The sequence below is a fragment of the Acinonyx jubatus genome, chromosome C1, assembly GCF_027475565.1.
Source record: "Acinonyx jubatus isolate Ajub_Pintada_27869175 chromosome C1, VMU_Ajub_asm_v1.0, whole genome shotgun sequence".
NCBI classification, from domain to species: Eukaryota; Metazoa; Chordata; class Mammalia; order Carnivora; family Felidae; genus Acinonyx; species Acinonyx jubatus.
This window is the reverse complement of record NC_069381.1, coordinates 57491480-57507224: the sequence shown is the minus strand read 5'-3', so window position 1 is coordinate 57507224 and position 15745 is coordinate 57491480. Positions and strand designations below refer to the sequence as shown.

Sequence of the window (15745 nt, the reverse complement as noted above, 5' to 3'; positions counted from 1 at the left end):
AGAGATTTGAGAGAAGCAGCTGTCAGTGTAAACGAGACTTCGAAAAGATAAAACGAGTGAAGGAAGACTTCGAGGATGTTTTTGCTAACTACCCCACTTCAAGTTCCCCACAACTTTAGTTATTTGGTCCAGACTTCAGATTTACGTTTCTTCAGAATTTGACGATGGGTCGAGTTTGGCCATGAACTAGTCCAAGGATATTTCATTTACACAATTATTATTTGCCATCCTTTAGCGTCCATTCCTTGCTTGAAACTCTGACACCTGTTTGTAACTCATTTATCTAACAAAAATCTGACTTCCCTTCACCCCGTTTGCCGAATAGACTGTTTTCCAAGGTCAGCCCCTAAACTGTTGTCTTTTCTGACACCCCAACGCGAAAATTTTTCTCTTATTTATTTGTTTAGTTTAGTTTTTTGTTTTCAACCCAGCTCCCAATTGTTTATCGTCCCCCCACCCCCACCCCCCGCGTTGATCTCTTTGGAGCCAGGAGTGGCGTCTTGGAAATCTAGTAGCTCAGTGTATGATACAAAGTAGATGCTTAGTAAATGTTGATTGAATGAGTATCTTGTGCAACATCATACTGACATCACATCCTGTGTGCAGTGGCGTCAGTTTGCATTACTCTGCTGGAGACCCAAAGGTCTGAGGGTTTCAGTCATTGTTTACAAACTGCATCGAATATCTCAAACACAAGTTAAGGTTTTACACCGCCCATCAGAAGCGCCAATTGTCAGGTCCTAAACTAGGGGCGGAGCTCGGTTACTCTCCGGGACTAGACGGTGCGAGGGAGGGAGCGGCCAGCTCACTTATCGCGGTGTTTCCTCCCTCCTCCCGAGGGAGCTCTCGCGAGAGAAGTCAGGGTAAGATGGCCGTGCCCTGTTTTCCGGCGTGAGGTAGTGGCGGCAGCTGCGGCAGCGGGGACAGGGATCCTGGTGTCGTGGGCACCTGAGCTCTAGCTCCCCCCAGCGAGCGCGCGTCCCTTCGTGCCTAGGCGAGAGCCGGCTCTTCTCTCTCCAGGAGATGCGTTTGTCCCGGGCTCGGGGGCGCCCTGAGAGTTCATGCTGCGCTGGAGGATCCTGGCCACCGCTCTAATCGCCTTGCGCCGCCGCAGCGCCAGCTCCGTCGCGGGCGGTGAGCCTCCCGGATCCCCTCTCTGCCCCTGGCGGCGATGACCGGGGAGAAGATCCGCTCACTGCGGAGAGACCACAAGCCCAGCAAAGAAGAGGGGGACCTGCTGGAACCCGGGGATGAGGAAGCGGCGGCTACCCTAGGCGGCACCTTTACGGGAGGCAGGCTTGGGACAGGCGGCGGCGGCAAGGGCGGCAAAGCCTGTCATAAGATCTTCAGTAACCATCACCGCCGGCTGCAGCTGAAGACAGCTCCGGCCTCCTCCAACCCCCCTGGCGTCCCGGCCCTGCCGCTGCACGGTTCCTCCGTGACTACCACCTCCCAGTCCCCGGCTCTTCTAGCGGGCACCAACCCCATTGCTGTCGTCGCAGATGGAGGCAGTTGTCCCGCACACTACCCGGTACACGAGTGCGTCTTCAAGGGGGATGTGAGGAGACTGTCCTCTCTCATCCGCACGCACAATATCGGGCAGAAAGATAATCACGGTGAGGAGTGCTCGTCCCTCTCCACCTCTCCTTTCCCGAACGTAGGGTGTGCCTTCCCAGGCCTCTGGAATCCTAGGCTCCTCTCCAACAGACCTTTCTTTCCTCTCCTTTGCTCGTCATCCGGGCCAAATGCCTGTAAATCATGACCGTTTCAGTAATAGCATGCCAGTGGTCAGGGGATTGATGCTTGTGGGTGCAAAGGAATGTTTCCTCCTTGCCCACTTCAAACTTTCCTCTGAGAAGCTGTTTTGTTTATTTTTGAGACAGGCCTTCAATGTATTGATTTTTTACAAAGAAATTGAAAATTGCCCCATGTCCAACCTGGCCTTCCTTTGTTTATGTAACTGTGTTTCTTTTCTTTCTCTCCCCTTCTCTCACCTGGGGATCTCGAATTTTGTACATATAAAATGGCCCACCTCCCTTTCATTATTCAGGTACAGATCCCAACTTGACTGTAACTGGTTGTGATTTCTACCTGCCCCCAGGTTGTCTGTTTCTTTTTCTCTGCTTTCAGGAAACTTAGTTTGATACAAAGTGTCTACACTTTGCATTTAAGATGGGATATAGAATGCTTTGATTTCTAACAGCCAAAATGTAGAGTTGTTGGCATTTGATACCTAGAGTAAGTAAAATGACTTAAGTAGCTAAAATTGTGGAGTAGAGTTTTGAGTGTTTTGCTTGTTTTACATAATTGCTAATAATGTTTCATCTTGATGACTGTGACTAAAAATAGTACTACAGTTTTTCATAGTAACTTCATCATAACCTATATGGCAAAATAGAGTATCATTTATTATTCAAGGACTGTATTTCTACTTTCTGTCGTAACTCATCAGCTGAACTTTTTTTTAATTTCAAAAATGTGATGTAATTGAGTTGACTTCCAAGCAGCAGTGCGTTTATTAATGAAAACACGTCAACACTGACATTTTCAACATTTAATAAGCCATTTTAAATTGAGTAGTTGACAAATACTATTTATAGCTCTGCTTTTAACTGAACATGACTATTGTATACATTCATTTAAGACACACTCAACTCTGGTCAAAATAATATATAACACATTAATGAAATGCTTGCCTGAGGAATAAGCTCCCTTAATTCCAGTGGACTCTAGGCTTCTTATGTGAAATTAGGGCAAAAATTTAGATTAAAAAATAGGATTTCTATTGGTTGTATAATTCTCCAACAATTGCACTTGTATCTGAATTTCCAGTATTGTTTTTTTAAAATAGTTGCCTTTTTAAAAATGTTTATTTTTGAGAGAGAGACAGTGCGGGGCAGGAGGCAGAGGCAGAGGCAGAGAGAGAGGGAGACACAGAACCCGAAGTAGGCTCCAGGCTCTGAGCTGTCAGCATAGAGCCGGATTTGGGGCTTGAACTCATGAACGGCAACATCATGACCTGAGCCAAAGTCGGATGCATCACCAACTGAGCCACCCAGGCGCCCCTGAATTTCCAATATTGTAATAATATCACTGTCATTGATCATAATTCAAATCCTCAAAAAAGTACCTGAAAGCTGCACCTGGTTTTTCATTCCTACATTTATTCAATCATTTTACTGTTATTGCAACAAGCATAATATTGTTTGTTGATGGTAATGAAGTAATTAGAATCCTAAATCCCTTATACTCTTGTCCTTAGCCTACTGAACTTCTCTTTTTACATTGCTTTGATGTACCAAATGTTTGCAGTGAACTTAGCTGCCCTTGTATTGTTGGTATTTCTGATGACTGTAACCAGTGGTTCACATATCTATAGAGAGTCTAATTTTTCCCCCTTCAATATATATTTTCATCTCTCACCATGAAGTCAACTAGGAAGAGTAGCTTATATTTAATGTGCTACTTCTTTAGTCCCTTTTCTTTCTGTAGCTGCATAATTTCCCCATTACATTACATGACTTTTATTCCTGATATTTTACTAACCTGGATACTTATTTAGATTTTAAGGATATTTTTTCCTTCACATTACAAAAGATAAACGCTTTTAAAATCACCAAACAAATGCAAGCTGTATATTATATTTGGATTGTTGTAACATGATAAGTGCGTAGCAGTTTCATACACTCATGCAGGTGCATAGCAGAGCCATGCAGTCATACCACATCATACCACATAGTTAGTTTTATATTCACCAGAGAGATACCTTCTACAACATGATGATGATGATGATGATGATTATCCTCATCATAGATACAATTTATTGAGTGTGTCAGCACTATGCTAAATGTTACCTATATTATCACATTTAATTTGCACAATCACCTTGCAAAGCAGATTCTTTTATCCTTATTTTAAAGGTGAAAAAAGTGAAGCCTAGAGATACAAGGAAACTTTGCTAAAGTTGCATACTTGGTATAAATTGCAAAGCTGGGAACTGAACTAATAGCTAGGACTCCAAAGTCCGTGGTCAGCCTCGGTAAATATTTCTGTTAGTCAGGACCCACTATACTGTACAGAAGTAAATTCTAGTAATGTGTACTGTGGAAATTTACAACAAAGTTCTTTAATATGTATTTTCTCATTTAGTCCTTATAGTAGCCTTATGGAGAGATTTTGCCGTTGGACAAATTTCAGAGTTGCTATAGAGCCCAAACCGGTCACTCTTGTTTGTTCTGTTTCCTTTTTATGTAATGGCACAAATAAATGGGCTACCTCATCCACATGATAGCCCTTTAGATCTTTGACAAGAGCTGTCATGTTCTTATCTTTCAGTTAAACATTCCTAACTTCTGCATCCATTCTTCATTTGGCATGGATTATAAAGTGCTTAGATGGTCCCTGAAACATTAAATACTAGATATGTGTGTTAAATAAGTAAATGAAAATCTTAATCATTGTCTTTTAGTGAAACTCAGTTTGTTAATTCTTCCCTTTGAGGATGGTGCTAAGAACTAACCTTAGTGTTAGAGCTATAGTAGCCTCATAAGCAAAGACAAAAAGGAGAGCATATTCGTTGCTTTAAGCAATGTATGTTTAGAGCTGAACAGTGTGCCAATGTGTACTAAAAAGCACACATTAAGTAATGCAGTGCAAGAGTATGTTAATTTTTTAATATTGCTTTTTCTCAAGTGATTGGCTGTCTCTCCATGCTTCCCTTCTTACAGTTATTTTTTTAACCTAAAATAGGACTTTACATTTATTAAATCATACTTTGTTCGTTTTGATCCTTTATTCTATCTAGCTGGAAAGCTTACTGTGCCCTAATCTGGTCATTTAGCTCACTGTTCGTTAGCTCTTTCAGTTTCCAGTGATGTCTTATTCGATAAACTTTTTAAAATGTGTTTTTGTGTATTTTTGTGTATTTACAAATTACTGACTTGAATAGGAGCAAGGATTGAACTTTTTCTTTTGTGATAAAATGTTCGTTGAGTATGAGTTGCTTTTTCTGAGTCATCAGTTATCTTGAGGAATACTGTCTTTGGATCCAAACAAATCTTTGGAAATATAAGTTAAATACAGTAATAGCTATAAATCGTGAGTATACTGTGTTCACATATGCCAAATAATTGTGACTCATTGTATATTTAGTAAAGTTTTGGGGGGGTGGGAAAAAAGATACACTACATTAAATGTTCACAAATTTATTTTTATTAATTTTTTTTAAGTTTATATATTTATTTTGAGAGAGAGAGAAAGTGCAAGTGGGAGACGGGCAGAGAGAGACGAATGTAAGAATCCCAAGCAGGCTCTGTGCTGTCAGTGCAGAGCCCAATGTGGCGCTTGATCTCACAAACCATGAGATCATGACCTGAGCCGAAATCAAGAGTTGGACACTTAACTGAGCCATCCAGGCGCCCCTAATATACACAAATTTATTAAATTTTATATCCTTAGTATATCTTTAGTTATATACTATTTTTTCTTTAGTATGGAATAAAGTTTAAGTCTAAGCCTCTCTTCATATTGTAAAAAATTTTCTGAATTACTTTTTGACATTGGTAGTTAAAGCATCATGGTGAAATGCTATTTTTTAGTTGATGGTAATGATTTTTACTTCTTTAGCACTTTCAGAATTGAGAATGCTTATGAAGCATATAGAAGACTTTCTTGATTTTGACTGCACTTCTCATTTGTTAAACTTGTAATTTTGTTTTTTCACTTGAGTTAAATATCCTCAGACGTAAATTATTTTCCTTTGGTCATTAATCAGAAGCTCTTAGGTACCAGAGTGATTGAAATCCTTCATATACGAATTGATTAAACCAGCTTTTCCTAGATGTGAAAAATTCCTGATATATTCTGAGAAATTTGGCAGTTTCTGCTGCCTGTAATTACATTGCCTGGCATGTGACAAGCCATCTTCTGTATACAGTTAATTTTCATTTAAAAAAAAAATTTTTTTTTTAACGTTTATTTATTTTTGAGACAGAGACCGAGCATGAACGGGGGAGGGTCAGAGAGAGGGAGACACAGAATCTGAAACAGGCTCCAGGCTCCGAGCTGTCAGCAAGAGTCCGACGCGGGGCTCAAACTCACGGACCGCAAGATCATGACCTGAGCCGAAGTCGGCAGCTCAACCGACTGAGCCACCCAGGCGCCCCTTAATTTTCATTTTTAATGAGTTGTAATGTAATCTTCGTGTAGCTATTACACACAGTGATTGGAGATTTCAAATGTAAGTTAAATCTCAACTGCGAGTATTGCTGCCAATGCTGGAAACTCAAGGGAATGGTAATGAAATGGTTAACATGTGTAACCTCTCTGCCCAGTGGCTGGCAGATTTCTTCAGACAGGGATTTTATTTATATTTTTACTTCTTTTTTAATTTTATTTTTTATTTTTTAAAATTTACATCCAAATTAGCATATAGTGAAACAATGATTTCAGGAGTAGATTCCTTAATACCCCTTATCCATTTAGCCCATCCCCCCTCCCACAACCCCTCCAGTAACCCTCTGTTTGTTCTCCATATTAATGAGTCTCTTCTGTTTTGTCCCCCTCCCTGTGTTTATATTATTTTTGTTTCCCTTCCCTTATGTTCATTTGTTTTGTCTCTTAAAGTCCTCATATGAATAAAGTCATATGATTTTTGTCTTTCTCTAATTTCACTTAGCATAATACCCTCCAGTTCCATCCACGTAGTTGCAAATGGCAACATTTCATTCGTTTTGATTGCCGAGTAATACTCCATTGTATATATATACCACTTCTTTATCCATTCATCCATCAATGGACATTTGGGTTCTTTCCATACTTTGGGAAGTAGTTGATAGTTGAAAGATTGTTTCTTTCCATACTTTGGAAAGTAGTTGATAGTTGAAAGATTGTTGATTAGTGCTGCTATAAACATGGAGGTGCATGTGTCCCTTTGAAACAGCACACCTGTATCCCGTGGATAAATGCCTAGTAGTGCAATTGCTGGGTTGTAGGGTAGTTCTACTTTTAGCTTTTTGAGGAACCTCCATACTGTTTTCCAGAGTGGCTGCACCAGCTTGCATTCCCACCAACAATGCAAAAGAGATCCTCTTTCTCCTCATCCTCGCCAACATCTGTTGTTGCCTGAGTTGTTAATGTTAGCCATTCTGACAGGTGTGAGGTGGTATCTCACTCTGGTTTTGATTTGTATTTCCCTGATGATGAGTGACGTTGAGCATTTTTTCATGTGTCGGTTGGCCATCTGGATGTCTTTGGAGAAGTGTCTATTCATCAGACAGGGATTTTAAAACATCAGAAAGATTAAAAACATGTTTGGGAATTGAGGCAATAGGATAATTTGATGCCTGTATGGTATGTTTGTTTTGGCTTATTCTATATAAATCTTTAAATTTCATTTTGATATTATTTTCTCTGCTTTGTTTTTGTCACTAAAATCTTTATGATGGGTGATGCAAGAAAATACTGCATTTTATGTCTGTTTGAGAAGAGGTGACTATAAAGCTACACTTTGCTTTCAAAAAAATTTTAGAATTAAGTGTTAGATGAACAGTTTTAGCCAGGAAGGTTAAAATGCTGGCACATCTTTAAAAGAACAGCAATAGCTTTGTATTTTTCTCCTGTGTTTTGTGGTGTTTTCTGAACTTTGTTTTTGAAAGGCAGACCTCAGTGTCTCTTAGAAAAAAAAAGTGAAGTACTTTTTGGAGGCCCAAGATAATCCATTAAAGCATCATGTACCTTCACTTGGCATGAAGGTGGATTGGCAGTGAAATCTATCATTTCACTGATCTGTCAGGGTTGATTCAGTTGATCTTCATGTCTATGTGAATATGACCTTCCTCTTACCTCTCTTCCCCCATATGCATCTCCCAACAGAGTAGGACTGTCCTTGGGTTAAGTGGCTATGTTTGTTGATGGCATTGTTATAAGTATTAGAATGTGACTTGACACTTAGAATTGTTACGTGAACACATCTGCAGAGCTACCTCATAAGAGGGTAGAACGAGTCCTCTTCTCCCCTTTCCTGTACTGAACTATAATAGGCGCAGGAATCCCTGACCTTTCAGCTTTGGCAAAAAAAAAAGGAAGCAGAAATGAGCAGTTACTTCATGTTGTGTCCTTTGCATCCTCAATAAGGCAGGAGAATTCTGGAGGAGTCCTTGAAGAATTGAATTCTAGGCAGTCTGTCCCAAGTTAATGTCATTCTTAAGTCATAGAAATCTAATGTGGAGTATAATATAATTGTCAGGATGCTTTGGATTCTAGAAAATGAACATAGTTCTTCAAAAATTGAGTGAGGGCTGGGTAGTCAAACAACATGTTCCTGTTCATATACTATTTATTTCATTGGGGGACAGATGGAACCTTAGTTTTATTAGAGCAAGACTGATATTGCTGAGGGTAGGAAAAAGAAAAAAGGTCTTCTTTCTGTTTGAAGATTATGAATGGTGTTTGTTATCAGGATATATTAGGTTTAACTGTATGGCTTGGTTGAATTTCATCTGTTCTTGAGCCTGTCACTCTTGTTGAAACCTCAAAGATGATCTGCAAAACTAGGAGGCCATCTCTATATTTGGAATTAGATCTTAGTTTGAGGCCACACTTCTCTACAAAGAGGTTTTTCTGAAATTCTATTTGCTTGACTACTGAAATAAGAAGATACAATAATATCTACCCCTTGGGTGGGGTACTGTAGTCTTGAATGGGAGACTGCATTTGAAACTCCCTTTGAATGGGAGACTGCATTTGTTTTTAACTCTGAAGGCTCATTTAATAGTAATACCCATTGATACCAATATCTTACTCTCGGTTTTCATGTTAAGTGTCTTCCAGCAGAAGACATTCTTGTTCCTGAGGTTTAGATAGTACTTCAGTTGAGGTTTTTATCTGATACTTGAATTTATACTGTCAGTCTTCTAAAGGGTTAGGTTTATTTGACTCTCATAGAAGTCATCTTTGATCTACTGGTGTAGTGTGTTTTGATTCTTGGCTGTAAGTATTTATCAGGCATGTTAATGCATGTGCTCTCTTACTCAGTACTATACTGAATTCTGTAAAACCACCTATATGCTGTGTTGAATATCCTCTTTAGCACATATATCCTTTGATTGGCTTTCATAGAGAATCATGTGGAAACCTGCATTGTTCTGTGATTGAATGCTTTTTGGAAAGTTAAAAACAGATTTTAACACCATTTTTTTTTTTAAATTTTTAACATTTATTCATTTATGAGAGACAGAGAGCACAAGCAGGGTAGGGGCAGAGAGATAGGGAAACACAGAATTGAAGCAGGCTCCAGGCTCTGAGCTGTCAGCACAGAGCCTGACACGGGGCTCGAACTCACAAGCTGTGAGATCATGACCTGAGCTGAAGTTGGATGCCCAACCGACTGAGCCACCTAGGTGCCCTGATTTTAGCACCATTCTAATGATTCTTTATAATTATTTAGTTTTTCTTCTCTTTGTTCATTCTTTCCTTCATTTAACAGATACATACTGAGCTCCTACTATGCGACAGTATTTTAGGTGCAGGGGTTGCAGCAGTACCTAAAGAAAATTAGGGAGCAGATATCTGGCAGAACAGTTTCAGATCGAGAATAACAAACATAAAAGCCCCATGTTCAAAGGGGTAGAAGGAAGGCCAACTGTGACTGGTACAGGGGAGAGTGGTAGGAGATAGGAGACTTGAGAGGTAGTAGAGGGGGTTAAGCCTGTGGAGCTTTTGTAGACCAAAAGGATTTTGGCTTTTATTCTGAGTAAATAGGAAGTGAGGATTTTGAGCAGAGAAGTAACACAATCTGATTTTACAAGGCTCCATCTGCTGCTATATGAAGCAAAGCTTGGATGGGCAAGGGTCAATTTAACATGCTATTGTAACTAGGGGTAGCTGTGGAAATAAGGAAAAAGTAGACCTGGTTTGGAGTCTAATATTATGTGTGTGTGAGTTTTAGTAGTATAGTACTGTTTATGAGAGAAAATACAGGAATTCTCCCTTCTTAATGCTTGCTCGGATGGGATTTGAAGGTGTCTAGAAGCTGGAGCTTCCTGTTTTCTCCCTAATTAGGGAGCGGGTGAAATCAAAACTATTTTTGTAATAATACAAAGTCATTGCTTGCCTTTTTCACTGTGCTGACACTTTTGCTGATGTCACAAAAGCAGTGGTGGGTAAAGTTATCAGAACCTGAGTATGAATCAAAGACCAAACTTGCTGGTATTTACTGTGTAGTCACATAATGCGTATGCCACATATTCGAGTTAAAAAAAAAAAAGCCAGTTTCACTTAATGTCTTTGTTGAAGCTGTAGAAATGATTAATCAAGTCTTAATCTTGAGTACATATCTTTTTGATATTCTTTGTGACATAATACAGTTTTTTCATGATGCTCTTCTGCATACTGAAGAGAAAATAAGGGAAAACATTTGTATAGTTCTTTGAGTTGTAAGCCAAACTAGCAGCTTTTGTCATAGAACACCATTTTTACTTGAAAGAACAGCTTCCAGACAAACTATGGTTTTTCCAATTTAGATACTTGGCAGACATTTTTCTGGAAAGTGAATGACTTCACAGAAGACAATTGGTAGTATTTATTGCCAATGAAGAAATTCAGACTTTGGATCAAAAATTACAATTTGGGAAACTTGTCTTTGTCACTTTGACAGTTTTCCAGGATCCAAAGACTTTTTTGGTTGGATTGATGGTATTTTGATTTTTTTTTCTTTGTATAATGAAATATGTTGATATTTGGAAGATCTGCATAACTCAATCAACTGGTATTTTTCAGATGATCAGAGCATGATGTTTCAAAATCACATAGAAGATCCATTTAAAGTACAAGAGAAACCAATGGGCTTCAGTATAACTCAATGCAAAAAGTTTATTGATACAGTTTTAGATTTCACATTGCAGCTAACCTTTAAGACATGACTACTTACTGGGGTGTCTGGGTGGCTCAGTTGGTAAAGCATCCGACTTTGGCTTAGGTCATGATCTCACAGTTTGTGAGTTTGAGGCCCGCATTGGGCTCTGTGCTGACAGCTCAGAGCCTGGAGCCTGTTTTGGATTCTGTGTCTCCCTATCTCTCTGTCCCTCCCCTGCTCTTGCTCTGTCTCTCTCTCTATCTCAAAAATAAATAAATATTAAAAAAAAAAAAAAAAAAGAAATGACCACTGAGTTTTGGTATAGTAGCAAAGAGCACCTCCAATTATTTAAAAAGGCTATTAAAATACCCCTCCTTTTTTCAACTGCATAGCTTCTGAATGTAGGTTTTCTTCAGATCAAAGCAAAATTTACACATTATTGAATGCAGAAATAATTATAAAAATCTAGTGTCTTCTATTAAGCCAGACATTAAAGAAATTGATTTTAATTTTTAATTAAAGAGTTTAAAATAGCACCATTCCTGTCATTTATTTTTTGTTTTGTTTTGGAAAATGCAATTATTTTCCTCATAAAAAATTTTATTAGTTTGTAATAGAGTGATTGTAATTTTAAAATTAATAACATTCTACATTTAATTTTAATTTCTAATATGGTAAATATCGATAGTTTTGTCCATATAAATAATACACATAAAAGATCTTTTTTAAAAAAAAGATCTTTAATAATTCTTTTTTCTAATAAGATTTCATTTTAATTTATTTATTTTGAGAGAGAGTGAGCGAGCAAGGGAGGGGCAGAGAGAGGGAAAGAGAGAGAACCCCAAGCAAGATCCACACTGTCAGTGCAGAGCCCGATGCGGGGCTTGAACTCATGAACCATGACACCATCACCTGAACTGAAATCAAGAGTAGGATGCTTAACTGACTGAGCCACCCAGGTGCCCCAAAATCTTTAAGAGTATAAATGGGATTTGAGACAAAAAGTTTGAAAACTGTTCATTTAGTAAAAAATTAACATACAGATTTCAGAGTCATGACTCATACAATTTCTAGATATATAATTTTAGGAAATTATCTAACTACTGTTAGCTTTATTCTTCTTACCTGCAAAATAGGAATAATATTTGTCTCACAGGGTATTGGGGTAAGATAAGGTTTATGTGGGGCGCCTGGGTGGCGCAGTTGGTTAAGCGTCCGACTTCAGCCAGGTCACGATCTTGCGGTCCGGGAGTTCGAGCCCCGCGTCGGGCTCTGGGCTGATGGCTCAGAGCCTGGAGCCTGTTTCCGATTCTGTGTCTCCCTCTCTCTCTGCCCCTCCCCCGTTCATGCTCTGTCTCTCTCTGTCCCAAAAATAAATAAACGTTGAAAAAAAAAAAAGATAAGGTTTATGAAGTATATATAGTACAGTACTGGGCACATACAATAGATGCCCTTTAAATCTAGCCTTTTGGTTGATAATTTGCATACTTCAGCACTGCAGTGGTCTTAATGTTACTGGAATATTTTTTATTCATTTGACAGGACAGAATTCAGTTTATTTACCAAGTTAGAACCACAGCATCTGATTTCAGATTTAAAAACTACATTGTGGAAAATTGGCAGAAGGTTATTTTAAGTTTTAGTATCTTTTATGTAACAAATTAGCTTAAGCAGCAGGTTGAGGTCTTAGAAAACTGAAGGGATAGTCGATGAAGCTTAACTAGGACATTTGAGCACTTAGTTTCATGGCATACTTGGCCAATAAAGCAAATCCAGTGTTGTCTAGAGAAGGAGTATGATGAAAAAATGATGATGATTTGCTTTTAAAATATTGAAGTCAAAGCATGATGTTTGTTATCTTTAATTAGAATATATTATTTCTGATTATGTACTTAACCTATAAAATGAGAGGGATTGGATAGTTGAATGCAAAGTCATTTCTAGTTCATAAATCTTCTAAAAATGTGATTAATTTAAACTTGTTACAGTAATTTTAATTTGTAAGCATCAGTAGGTACTGATGCTTTTGCCCTTTCACCTTTATTTTCCTTGCAAGCTTAAGAAAATAGAGTAATAATGTAGGTGCATAAAGGCCTGCTTTCTTTACCTAGGTGCTCTGCCTAGACTCTGGTAAGTTCTCCTTAATTTGTGTAGTTTTTTGAATAGTTATTACATTCACATGCTACAAAATTATAAAAAGATGTAAAAGATACATTGTAAAAATAGTTTGCCTCCCACTCATCTTTACCCACTCAGTTACCCTTCTTAACAGCAACTGGTGTTATCAGTGCCTTGTTTTCTTCTTGTCACCATTTAGAACATGGTCCTTTTTTTTTTCTCCTGGAAGATAGAGAAGTGAAGAAAGATAACTATTATTACCTTTTATACTATTAGGGCAAAAGTGGATATTCACAAATTTCTATGTTTGATTTTAAATGTCTCTTTTTTTACTGTCAAATTTGCATATACCTCCAATCTAGACTTCTTGGAGTTCCCATATTTTATAATTATCTCCACTTGGGAATCTCAGAGATACTTCAAAATTCATTTGTCAAAATGTTATTATTATTATTTTCCACCTTATCCCCTCCTACCTGGCCATCCAGTCCTTTATTAAATCACATCATTAATTATCTGGTTGCTCAAGCCTCAATTATTGGGATCATTCTTTGTCTCACCTCCTCTTCCTATCCATGCATATCTAATTAAGAGGTTATTTTGCATCATTCTACTTTCTGTCTCTATTGCCACCATTTTGAACACAATTTTAATTTTTTTTCCCCTTGGAATGCTACACTGGACTCATATCTGGTCCCAGGTCCCCCTTCCTTCACAAGAGTGATCTTGGAATGTCATTTTTATCATGTCATGTCCCTGTTCAAGATTCTTTAGTGCCTTCTCCACTAAAAAGTAAGTTCATATTTCTTACCATAGTTATAGAGCCTCACATGATCTGGACCTTGCCTGCTTCTCTGATATAATCTTTTGTACAAATGTCTCTTTTTTTTCTTTTCTGGCAATACTTGTTTTCTTTTCGTTCCTTGAATATGCCAGGTTATTCCTGGTCTCTGACTGTAATGCTTTTCTTCTTATTCTTTGATTTCTTAGTTTCTACTCCTCTTTAAGATCTCATTTTAAACATTATCTCATTAGAGAGGTTTTCCTGCCTGAAGAATCAAAGTTATGTATCCCTTTATTAATTTTTGTCTTAGCTCTTTGTTATTTTTCTGAACACCTATCATAATCTGTTTTGTCTCATTTTCTGTTTTTCTGCTCTCTTTTGTTAACATAAGCTCCTTGAGTACAAGAATTATTTCTAATCATAGTGGTTGACTCTTTAATATCTAGCACTATGCCTAGAACATAGTAATGCTCAGTAAATCTTAAGTGAAGATGAATGGATTTTATCTCTGGGTAAAATGTTGGGAAAAATAACAACCTTTGAACTTCTAATTTACATTAAACTATAATAATGACTCTAGAATCAAGTAAACTAGATTATGAGAAAAAATTTTAATAATAATATGTGATTATATATAGAAATTATATTGACTGACAGGTGTTCTATCCTGGAAGCAATGCAATATGACATGAAACCCTTGCTGATCAGAGCAGGGGTCTGCATACATAATTAAAGGGCAAGATAGTTATACCGTTGTTGAATCACTCTGTTATATACCTGAAACATTGTGTGTGAACTATACTTCCATTAAAAAATTTTTTTTTAAAGTGCGAGACAGTAAATATAGGCTTGCAGGCCTTACCATCTGTTGTGTGAAAGTAGCCATCAACAATGAGAAAGAATGAAATCTTGCCATTTGCAACAACATGGATGGAACTGGAGGGTATTATGCTACATGAAATAAGTTAGTCAGAGAAAGATATCATATGTTTTCACTCATGTGGAATTTGAAAAACTTAGCAGAAGACCATGGGGTAAGGGAAAGGGAAAAAAATAGTTTCAAACAGAGAGGGAGGCAAATCAGAAGAGATTCTTAAATACAGAGAACAAACTGAGGGTTGATGGAGGGGGGTGAGGGAGAGGAGAAAATGGGTGATGGACATTGAGGGAACTTGTTGGGATGAGCACTGGGTGTTGTACGTAAGCGATGAACCACGGGAATCTACTCCTGAAGCCAAGAGCACACTGTATACGGTGTATGTATACATTGACAATAACTTGATAATAAATTATATTAAATTTTTTTAATTTAAAAAAGAGAGTAGCTATCAACAATTCATAAACAATCAGCAGGTGGTTATATTCTAATAAAACTTTATTTATGTCATATCCCTGAATTAGAGGGTGAGAATGTATCTATATGGGAAACAGATGGCAAGTTTGTGCCCTACAATAAGCCTACCCCTTCTTTTTGCCTTCATTTATTGCTATCCTTAGGATTATAGCAGTAGAAAAATAATAAAGCTATTTCTAGTATCTTAGAAATATTCACATCGAAGAAGCAAGTGGGCAAGTAAGCTTATTTTAGTCAGGCGACATACCTGGGTGATGATTCTTTAGGTAAAATAAGATGTCCAGTACAAAGGCTTTTGTAAGGAAGACTTCTGTTTTTAAAATCGTTAGGGACATGAATAAATATTTGCTGCAATTCTAGCAACCTTACTTATCCCCCATTTATCTTCTATTTATTTTTAAGCAGCATATTGTAATATTATTCACATACCATACATTTGAACCATTTAAATTATACAGTTAAATGGTTTTTGTTGCATTCAAAGTTCTGTAGCCATTACCACAATTTGAGAACATTTTCATTCCCTGAGAAGAAGTCCTGTACTCTTGACCTTTTACTTCCTCCTCCCCCCCCCCATTTGCCTCAGCCCTAGATAACCACTAATCTGCATTCTCTATAGATTTGATTATTCTAGACA

General features: G+C 37.8%; 1 protein-coding gene and 1 long non-coding RNA gene across 3 annotated transcripts in view; both read left to right on the top strand.

Moving 5' to 3' along the window:
• The first annotated feature begins 833 nt into the window (after positions 1-833).
• ANKRD13C (ankyrin repeat domain 13C) overlaps positions 834-15745 on the top strand; it is a 90479-nt gene continuing 75567 nt past the window's right edge. The window contains exon 1 of one of the 2 annotated variants that reach the window (XM_027058878.2): positions 834-1616. In XM_027058878.2, the coding sequence (XP_026914679.1) occupies positions 1172-1616 (445 nt within the window). In that variant the 5' untranslated portion in view covers positions 834-1171. The remainder of the gene's footprint in view (positions 1617-15745) is intronic. The other variant, XM_015080876.3, reaches the window with a different exon arrangement.
• LOC128313890 (uncharacterized) lies at positions 8735-14028 on the top strand. Its single transcript, XR_008294951.1, has 2 exons — positions 8735-12027; positions 12257-14028. It is a non-coding gene; the product is annotated as an uncharacterized LOC128313890 (long non-coding RNA).